General features: G+C 38.0%; 1 protein-coding gene across 1 annotated transcript in view; it reads left to right on the top strand.

Moving 5' to 3' along the window:
- Positions 1 to 24: 24 nt before the first annotated feature.
- Positions 25 to 11,131, top strand: part of ptpn1 (protein tyrosine phosphatase non-receptor type 1) — a gene marked incomplete in the record, with an annotated part of 21,107 nt that continues 10,000 nt past the window's right edge. Inside the window, 6 exon segments of the mRNA XM_014336231.2 lie at positions 25 to 523; positions 4,136 to 4,226; positions 7,024 to 7,124; positions 9,007 to 9,105; positions 9,220 to 9,357; positions 10,219 to 10,428. Coding sequence (XP_014191717.1) covers positions 467 to 523; positions 4,136 to 4,226; positions 7,024 to 7,124; positions 9,007 to 9,105; positions 9,220 to 9,357; positions 10,219 to 10,428 — 696 coding nt within the window.

The following is an 11,131-nucleotide window of genomic DNA, read 5'->3' as shown; positions in this document are numbered from 1 at the left end:
GTCCCCCGAGGAGACCGCCCAGACGCGTTTCGCTACAGAAACAAGATGCCTTCCGCGCATGCCCGCTGGTCGGTCTCAACTGCCGCTGTAGGAATAGTAAAATAGCCGTCTCAAGCAAACAAAGTGTGAAATCCGGATTTGACGGGGGCTTATAAACCCAAAGTGACACACAGAGAAACGCAGGAGGAATTTTATTTCTTAAAAAAATATATTCTGCTCTCTTTTTTTTGGTCACCCAAGGACGGCAGCTACAGCAGGAGGAGGAGTTAGCGGCGTGTTTCCGCTAAGAGCAGGCCGAGACGGTAATCTATGCAGCCGCACTGAGAATTACAAAACAGCGGCAGACCAGTTGGCAGCTACTGCGCGAAATAGTTTGACTGAAATTTGTTTAATCTTCGGGGACTTTTGGTTGTTCGTATCGGGAGGCTAAACAACGAGAGAGTGAGTGGCAGCTGGACTGTCAGCGATGGAAGCTGAATTTCGGGAAATCGATGAAAACGGCAGCTGGAACGCCATTTATCAGGTAAGAGCTCTTGGCAAATTAAGGTGGAAATAATCAGACCGTAGCTGAAGCTGGTTAGGCCAATGTGTAGCTTACGTACAGTGAGGTGGTAGCTATAGTTTCTCCGGCTATATGAGTGTGTTGGTGTTTAGTTCAGTGCCTGTTCTTCCTGCTCGGAGTTATCCGATGATTGATACGTCTGCTCGGGTATAAAGGCAGCAGCTCAACGCTGACTGACGTCATACTTTTTTGGACGTACTAACTTATTTTTAATGATTTATTCTCAGTTTCGTCCACTATTTCCATTCCGCTGGTAATCGGAGGCTTAAATATAGTTATTATAAATGTTTATAATACATTACATAGGGGTATAACACCTGAAACCGAGTGAAATCACGATACAAACCTCCAAAATATCGTATCGCGGTTTTATCACTCCCATACCATGATACACATAAGATGTAAAATGCCATAGGTAACAATTCAAATGGAAATGCATCACAATAATGGTAGAAACTTTCCTTTATGTAAAAACTTTCTAAAGAAGCCACGTTCTAAAGAAGATTTAGTCTTTCATAAAATAAAATTTAGTAATTTTTGTTGAATGGGGTTTGATTTACTCAAATTTAAATGCATTGTTAAGGGTTTTCAGTGGGGTTAATTTAGAAAAAATACATTACTGACAAAACAAATAACCAAAAAAAAACCAAAAAAAAAAACCCCAACTGAAACCTGCTTTGAGCCAGGAATCCCCCTCTCCCGATATACTATGACATAAAGGATTCATTAGTCTGTTATATGTAACATACAGCTTCTATTTTAATTCTTTAAGACCATATCCTAAAACTTAAAATTAGAAGTACCCCTTTGGAATTTTTTTGTGAACTAGCAAAAGTACTGTTCAAAACATTTACCAACACATTATATATTTTTTGTACATTGCCAGTACATTGTCTGCCAAACATGTTGAAGGCATTCACTTCCTCATTTATGATATGAAGTGTACTGTTTTTTTTTTTCTTTCTTTCTGCGTATAAGAAAGTTTGACCTGCTACTTGAACTTCATGTAATCACCCCAAAGGCTCGTTTTGAGCCAGGAAATGCTCTTAATGGAGCTTAATTGTTATTCATAATCCAGTCGTGATCAAACAATCAGACCTGTTGTGGACTTTGGTTTTCTCCCTCGTGTCTTGTTATTCATCCCTGCTGAAGAAAATTGAATAAACTGAAACAGTGGAACGTGAGGTTATGGACTATGATTGGTCAGTGAGTCAAATCTCAATCATCTCTCTATTATTTACAAACATTATGCAGTGGCTGAAGTTAAAACCGTGTTGTTGTTGTTTTTTTCACATGGAATCTTCTTTAACTGTTACATAATTCAAATAAAATAGAAAAAAAAATTCAGTAGGCAGGGCTTTGGATTATAAAGCCAGACCAGGTGATGGTCCCTACAAGCCCATAGCTTCCATAACGGGATGTTTGTGGGTCCAGATGGGCGAAAGGCTGTAATAGAGTTTGGCCTTCTTGGGAAACCGTTAACGCAGCCTAAGGTGATCCACAGAGAGCTGAAGCTGACAGCAAACTGTTCAGCATTGCCAAAAGCAGATAGGGTGACAGGCCCTAAGTGATCTAAAGTTGGAAACGGCTGCAGTCAACTAGAGCAGGGCGATATGGCCAAAAATATTTATCACGATATATATTTGAAAATTTGCGATAACGATATAACCGACGATATAATTGATGCGAGACAAAATACAACTCCACAACATTACTAGCGCAAAAAGACAACCTTCCATTTATTTTCACTTAAACAAGAAGCTGGTTTTTATGTACATTAAAGCTTTATAAAAATGTAACAGTGCAAATGCAAATTCCTTGCTGAAAGTTTAACCAAAAGGCATTTCCAGTAGAAATGGGCTGACATATCCTGAGCATAACCATGTATAATATCCACTGAAGTTAAAAAGAGGTGCTTTGCAACATTAAACTGCAGTGTGCAGTACGTATTTTTCGGACCATAAGGTGCACGGGATTATAAGGCACATTAAGCGAAACAAAGCAGTCAGATAAATCAAACTTTATTAAACTCATTCTTCTTGCTTCCTCCACTTCTGTACCATTGATTCATTAATGTTGAATTCTCTGGCAGCTGCTCTATTCCCATGTTGTTGCAGTATATTAATGACTAACCTCGTATTGTGGATGGATTATCTCAGTTGTTCTCCTGACTGAAGTTTGGTCCGTTTACAGCATCCTGCCATGCGATTGCATTTGTCTCTAACCATAGGAACCTTACGTTAACTTTTATAAGTGGAAAAGTGTTAGTGTTCGTCCTCCAGCTTCACTGTTTATGTTATGCTAACATAGCTGTGTCGCTAGCGATCACGTAGCACATCATTATATACCAGCTAGCCCAACTTCAGTAACCCTACAAACGTCACTGCTGTTTAGTTTCCTGTCTTCATTTATGTTGGAAGTGATAGCAGAGCTGTACGTTTGAATTTTTTCAGAAATCTCTCAGTCAGAACATGCTATATCATGCTTAGGTAACTAGCGAAACTAGCGAGCTAACTTCCGCTAGCTTCCTGCTAACTTCTAACTCCGTTAAATGTAATAAATTTTGTTTTCATGGATGCCTGGAAGTTAAACTTCATAGTTACACCTGGTAAAGCAGCAATGCTGATCGTTTTATTAAAGATGAAAGAATTTAGACAGTTTTTAACTCTCAGTGATGCTGCAGTGTTGTTTGACCTGAAGATACGGAGTTTAGGACCCAGATTACTCCCAGATTTAAGAGCATCTTAGTCCGACGGCCGCTTGCATGTTCTGCAAAAAAATGTGCTTTGTCGTGTATCTGACGGACAAACACCAAACCAGTTCCACATCACTGAAGTTGCACCATTTTTACAAACCAATTCTGGTTCATCTGTTTCACTCAACAATCGGCCATGTGCGTATGAAAACAAAGGCACTGCGCATGCGCGTTTTACTCATATTCTATCGCGATATTTCATTTTCCTATCGTTGCCTAACATTATACCGGTATTACCGTGAACGGTATAATATGGCCCAGCCCTACAGTCAACCATTAAAAATCCTTCCACTGGTTCCCCTACCTATGCCTTGAAACTTTTTCTCCCACTCTTTAGCTCTCTTGCAGTTATACTGCCTGCAGCTGAACTAAACAGCGTGTTTAAACATTTTAGGAAGAGGTGAAAGCAGAAGAGGTGGGCTTGGAACATATATATCATAAAACAATAAAAACAATGAAAATGAATGTTGTTTCTTGTTTTCATAATAGTTGGAAATGAGAATTGACATTTAAATTAAAATTTTATTAGCCACCCTAAGAAAGGGTAGTCTAAATACAAGCTTTTGACAGTGTTAGTATTGAGGCAAATATAATCCTGATTATTATTGAAATAGCTAGAGGAAATTGTAAAAGGGTCATCAGCGAATGTCATCATTATTTGTTTGTTTGTCTTAAAGAATACAGCAGTCACACTCAGAGCTTTTTAATGTGGAGTGGATGTTTCTTTTGTTTTTTTTAAACAAAACAGAAAAAAAACCCCTGCGAAAACACCAATACTCTGCTTTAATGCTTGTTTTCCTCCTTTTATTCTGTTACAGGAGATTCGGCAGCAGTCGAGTGAATTCCCTTGTAAGGTTGCCAAATCACCTGAAAACAAGACTCGGAATCGATACAGAGACGTTAGCCCGTGTAAGTTTGTCTTTGCTTGCCTCAGTGTGCTGGACTGCAGAGTCTGAAATACTTAAATATTCCCACAACTCTCAAGGTGTTGTAGCCACTAAAATTACATTTAGGACCTCATTATATACTCATATACTGGTTTCATTTATCTAGGGCAGATATTTGAAAATGTTTTCATGTAATTAACTAGGGTTTTCAGTGATTTTAAGCATCACAGTTATGCCAGGTATTTATACCAAACCTGCTGTAAAAGGGATACATTACCTAAAACTTCACCTGCCTCTTAAAGCTAGCACCATGCAGACAGAGGTTGGTCACAGGGACACAGTATTTGGGTAACTGCAGTAGAAACGTTGTCCAAATGCCCCTGAAAGTAGCAGATTTGTTTGTGTCCTGCCTGCCAGCTCTGGTTGCTCAGTTATCAAACCACATGTGCTTCAGGATATCTCTGAATCTTGTTCTGCCTCTGTGAACTGTGGTTCATTGCAAAACATTAAAGTGAGTAAGTAGAAGTGGAAAATTACAATAAAATCAAACACTGTTATGTTTTAAAAAACAACATGCTCACATTTTCACACAGCTTTCTACTATCTTTGCCACACCAAAGGGGTTATTCGTGTAAGAAACTATGAAAAGTTGTGGACTGGCAAATGTCATGTCATGGTAGGAACCTTTTTCTGATTCAAAATATCACAAAGGCACATATAAATATACAGCTGGGGTGATAATGCGACCTCATTTGAATACTTGAAGGTTAAGCGAATGCCACTGTGGGTCTCTTTGCTTGGTACTCTACCCGCAGTGTTGAAGGGTCTGTAATCTCCTATTTATGTTTAAACATCTGTGGTGAAGTCACAGCATTATGCAGCATTATATAAACACCTAAGCTGGCTGGAGTTTCAGTAGGTACAAGAACTGTAATATCAGTTTGAAGTTAAGTGAAGGTAGTGTTGCGCAATAGAAACAGCCTTGCATCACTCTGACTGGCGTAGTGTTTCCAGCTAATTTATTACTGAGTGTCTCAAAAACAGCTACACAGGGTAAGATCAGGGAAAGGGGAAATTAAGTTTTTTTTTTTTTTTCCCAGCAATGCTTTTAGTATCATTTATTTTTTTAAGCGTTGAAATAAATGGTGAAATAAAAAGCAAACACAGAAACAAAAAAGAGAGGAAATAGAGGAAATGCTTATCTTATTAATATATGGTTATCCATAATCACACGGCTCCTATTTGTTTGTATTTTACATAAAAAGTGAGTGTATATACTGATGCACAATTCATTCATAAATATTAACAGAATTTTTTTTTTTTTCTGAATTGAGGATATATCTTAAAAATCTTAAAGGAGCCACTGTTTTTTGTGAGCTTGATTTCATTAGCAGTGTTGCCCTCATTGGGACTTACTGGTGTCTTTGACCAAAATTTTGGTACTGTTACAAGCTGTGTGCTGGATATTGTGCTGTTACTTCAGGATATAAATCTGTGTATCTAAAATAAATTCTTACTGGCAGTTTGGTGACCATACACAATGTTAAAGGTGCATGTGGATAAAAGCTGAATTTTGAAGCTTTAAAGTTAGAGTTTTGCCACCATCATAATGCTATGATGATTTTTGGGGAGCCAGAGTTGACCTTATATGGATGAAAGGGTGAAGGGCTGAGGTTACAGGTACAGGTTTTTTTTTTTGTTGTTTTTTTTGTTTTTTTAGTAGCATCAATGAACTGTTAATTAATACAGTAGCAGTAAACACTCACCAAAAAGGAGCACAAACTTTGTGACTAGCTTGTATCACACATTAGTTATTAGTCAAATGATCTCCATTTAAAAAAGCTCAGTGACTGCAGTTAGTGGAGGCGTACATCAGCTACATGTAAGTACACTTGTCAATCAACGCAATGACTAAGCTAACTCAATAATTCACTTATCTAAGTGAATGAGTTTCCTCTTTTTTTTTTTTTTTTCTACACCAAGTTGTAAATATATATTTTAATGCTGTAAATTTGGGTGTTTTAACAGGGGAGTCTTGTGGGAATTATTTGCTTTTAGAGTCAACCTCAGGTGGTCTCTAGAGGATCTGCAGTTTTTACCACTTCTTTGTTTTCAGCTCTGGAAGTTTCCCTCTTGCTGGTGACTCAAAGAACACAAAGATACCAATTTTTTTTCCAATATGTATTTTTTTGATCATCAATGTCTTTGTTTGTTTGTTTTGTTTTCTTGCTTGTTTGTTTTAATTTTCTATAACAGTTTGGCATTTAAAATGGGTCTAGTGCACTTCCTCTCGTGATTATCTTCTCACAGGTCACGCTGACCTCTTCTCAAAATCTTTTTACTGCTGGAGACTTTGCAACAACTGAAAGCCTCATGTCAGCTTCAGCAGATAGTCAGGTTGCGATGAACTTTCTACAAACATCCTGAACTAACAGCTGAACACCAGAGTTTCCTCTTTTTCACACTCAATAAGCCATGCAAATTTTTTTTTCTCAGACCAAGTTGCAAATAGTTACCGTAAATACCAACAAGGGTTTTCTTATTCCCCTTTACGAGATATGAAAATGAGGAACCTGAAAGTTTTTTATACTGCTAACCTTTTACCTAAAAGGTTATTTCACTGGAAATCGTAAATAGCTAATCTCACAATAGTAAACATCTTTAGTTTGTATGAAGATGCTTGTTAAGTGTTCCCTACAGCTGTTTTGGTTTGAGAACTGCATTTTTAGTCCCTGGTGGGTTGTGGCATTTAAAAAAAAAATAAATAAATAAAAAATTCATATGCATATTTTCATATTTTTTGTTTTTTCTCTTCTCAGTTGATCACAGCAGAATACGTCTGCAGTTAGGTACAAATGACTACATTAATGCCAGCCTAATAACAGTAGAAGAGGCACGGAGGAACTATATCCTTACTCAGGTAAGTGTAGAAAAGATTCAGCACTGAAAATTCATTATTTCCTCTAATTCAGAGAGACAATGACAGAAAAATCCAAACCTTTAAGTCAGTATTTTCTGATTGTATAAGATAATATAGTTTCCTGGTTGGCCTAATGACCATAATATCTTGTATTTTATAGTTACGCCTTATTTTAGGTCCTTGTCTGCAGCATTTTTAAAATGAATATGAGTTATTAGTTTGTTAGGCACACAGAGCTAAAGACGAGGCCACTCTAATGCAATAACTCAGCATGAAGTCCTCCCTTTATGAAGGTCATAATTCTTAGTTTCTGCTGACACCGTTTTCTTGAGGTTTTGATTCGGCTTTTATGATAAATTTAGAATCCTTTTGTTTGTTGTGCTTTTAAACGATGAAGGGGTTTCTTTTCATTCCACCCTCATTCTAACCTCAGTCGAGGTTTATCATGTTTTATCACTTTTAAGTCATCCTCAGCATCAATGAGTCGACCTTCTGGTTAGAGTGACACTGGGAAAACACTTTGACATTAGGGCTCGTTATACTTGCTGAAATGAAGTTGCAATTGCAGGCACAAGTGCTGCTTTGGTCTTCATTCAACTTGTCCTGTGCCTCAGGTTTTTGTTTTTTATCCTGCTGCTGTTGGGTTCAGCCAAGTGGACATGAATATACCATTGTGTTGTTCTGCTGTTTATGCGGCTCCAAGTCAAAGAGGCAGCAATGTCAGCAGACGCTCTTCTGGGCAAACACTGAGGTATTGCCAACCAAGGGATACAATCTTTAAAAGGTGTCCTGGGTTTGCTGGGGCTTCTTCACCCTGGAGGACCTGCCTGGAACAACTCCCCTATGAGGTGCCAGGAGAACTCCTGGTCAGTTGCCTGAGGAGCACTGGCTCTACCCTGAGCCCCTCCTGCATAACCACTCTCTTTATACTGTCTCTGAGGCTGAGCCCAGACATCCTTTAGAGCTTTGACTTTCTGCCTTTTTGATCTACTACCCACAGCTCGTAACCATAGAGAGAGAAACAAAGCTCATTGAAGATTGATTTAAAAAAAAAAAAAAACCCACATAAAGCTAAATCAGTTGCCAAAAGCATTTAAAATGTCTTTATTCCTTCTCGCACTGAGAAAGCAAAACTTTTAAAGCACTTTGTGAAGCAAATTTTGTCAGTTATTTACTAACAATACCAATATATTAAGCTGGTAAATGCTCCACATTTCATAGTGCACACATTGGAAATGGGCAAATGTAAAGACCCAAAGTGTCCAAGTCAAAGCACAGGGCAAAGCTTGGGGATGATCCCTGCTGGTACTAATGCCGGACAGACAATGAACTGGTGACAAGGCAGAAGGAACTGAGCAGGAACTGGGACTGAACTGATCTGCAGCTGGCATCTTTGAGCTGATAATGGAGAGGGTAGCTTTGGTGGCTTTGGGTCAAAGCTGATTTGGCAACATTCAAAGAAGTGTATTAGACAGGAGTGATCATGTTTCCTCTCCCAGCCATGCAATTACAACAAAGTGTATTACCACACAATTTGTTTGTAATACACAGAGCTTATACAATGTTATGTATTTACAAACAGCACTCAAAATTGCGTCTATATTTCCAGGCTATTTTTAGGAGTTTATAATGTAGATTAGATCAGTTTTTGATCCAAAGAAGTTACGCAAAGGGTAAACATACTGCAGTCTCCCTCTGTAGGAAATTTCAGGGCAAGAGTGTTTATGCTGAAGACAAAATGTCTTAAAAATAAATAAATAAATAATAATAATCAGATGCCTTGGAAAGCTCTTTAAATAGATACTGTTTTATTGTGTTCTGTTACACTAAAAATATTATTTCCTGCCTTTTATATAACAAATGTGCTGTACTTCCTTTTTAGGGACCCCTACCAAGTACATGTGGCCATTTCTGGGAAATGGTGTGGGAGCAGAGGACCCGTGGTGTAGTGATGCTGAACCGGGTCATAGAGAAAGGCTCTGTAAGCAGCTGTTTGAGTCCTCACAATGTTTTAGTATCGTCATACCTTGTTTACCTTTGAACCTCACTGCTGTCCGTTACCCAGCGTGTAATGTGTACCTTCATGTCATTTTAGATTAAGTGTGCCCAGTACTGGCCAGAGAGAGAGGAGAGAGATGCCATCTTCGAAGACACCAATTTCAAGCTCACCCTCGTCTCTGAAGACATCAAATCTTATTACACCGTCCGTCAGCTGGAGTTGGAAAATCTGTGTGTAAGTTGTCTTCCTGCTGAGTTTGGTTGTAAAACTGTAGGGTTGGGTAAAAGCACACCGGTGTAAAGAAAAGGGATGATGAACTGAAGTGAAAATGAGAAAACTTTAAAAAAAGTGAAAACTTTGTAAACATAGATTTTAATTTAAAGGAACAATTTTCATACTCAAGATCATTAGTGAAAAAAAAGAAGAAGAATAAGTCAAGCCTGACGGTGAAGTGGAAATGAAGAATCAGGCCAGAGTTAACAAAAAAACGGCAAATTCACAGGGCTTGTCTTTACATACCCCCTGTAGTGGATTTGATCACTAGATTTACTGTACTAGTTTTTTTTTTTTGTTGTTGTTGTTTTTAGGCAATTGTAGGCGCTATAAATATTTGAAACTGTGAGAAATGGTCTACTTTCTAATGAGCTGCTTTTGCTTTTGCTTCTAGTCCTCTGTTGTTGTTGTTTTTCTCTGCGAGGGTCTTTTACTGTGTAGCCTCTGTTTTTATTTTTCCTCCACTGGTTACTGTTCTGTGTAAGACTCAAGAACTGACAGCAACAAATGACATACACTTCCTTTTTGGCTCTCCAGCGAGTCTCTATTTCACACTTGGTGAAACAGCACTTCATCTTTGATGCTGGCTTAATTGTCACATCTACTAACTTGTGGTGCCAACATGCTAATGATTAAAAGGAGTGTCTGTTTATTCACAGATTAAAAAAAAAAAAAAATGAACGTCATGCTTGTGATAATTTATAAAAGAGGAATTTGCACCACATGGTATTCTACCCTACATCCAGGTTTAGTTTGGAATCAGCACTTTGTTTTGAGTTTTTCATTTCTCCTACATGTTTTCTCTCCAATCTTTCTCTGCAGACTCAAGAGACTCGTGAGATTCTGCATTTTCACTACACGACCTGGCCCGACTTTGGGGTGCCGGAGTCTCCTGCATCTTTCCTCAACTTCCTGTTCAAGGTGCGAGAGTCGGGCTGTCTGAATTCAGACCAGGGACCAGTGGTGGTGCACTGCAGTGCTGGAATTGGGCGCTCTGGGACCTTTTGCCTCGTGGACACCTGCCTCTTGTTGGTGTGTACAAACTCTGTTCTTAGGAAGTTATGATAATAACAAATTTAATCTCCTAGGAGACTGACATTTGCACGGGAAATTAACGCAACCTTTTCTTGAGAAGCTGTAGTGCTAGAACAACACTTGATTTTCAGATGAAATGTGCTAAGATAATGGGAATCAATTAGAACAAATTAGTTGTCTAAGCTGTCTTGTTGGAACACCTGGTTAGAAATTGGACATATGGTTAGGTTGTGTTAAAAAAAAAAACTATTTAAAGTTGTTAGTTTGCCCAATTACTTTTTTAGATTCTAAAAATGGGAAACTGTATCAAAATGTCTAATTCCTAAAAAGTCAATTTAATAAGAGTATTGCATTAATGTTGAATTAAAGCTGAAAGTTTGAACTTCAGTAATATATTGACTGAAATCCACTGTTGTGCAGAAAAAAAAGTGTCATTGTCCAAATTCGTACAGACCTTACTGCAGACCTCACTTTTAGAACCACATCAGTAGCCCAGTTTAATTTTTTTTTTAAAATAATTTAAGAAGATTTATAAAGGTTAGAAGCTTTTTATTCCAGGGAGATGCTGAAAAAACCATCCACGCGTTTATTTCTACCTGGCTGGTTGTACTGAAACTCTGCTCAGAGGAATCTTTGAAAAGAAAGAAAAAAAAATCAGTTACTGAATGCAGCTGTATTTAAAAAAACAAAAATAAATAAA

Source organism: Haplochromis burtoni, unplaced genomic scaffold (genome assembly GCF_018398535.1).
Source record: "Haplochromis burtoni strain Fernald_Lab_line unplaced genomic scaffold, NCSU_Asbu1 Contig_134, whole genome shotgun sequence".
NCBI lineage: Eukaryota > Metazoa > Chordata > Actinopteri > Cichliformes > Cichlidae > Haplochromis > Haplochromis burtoni.
Note: the sequence above shows the minus strand (reverse complement) of the source record. Positions and strands in the feature narration are given on the sequence as shown.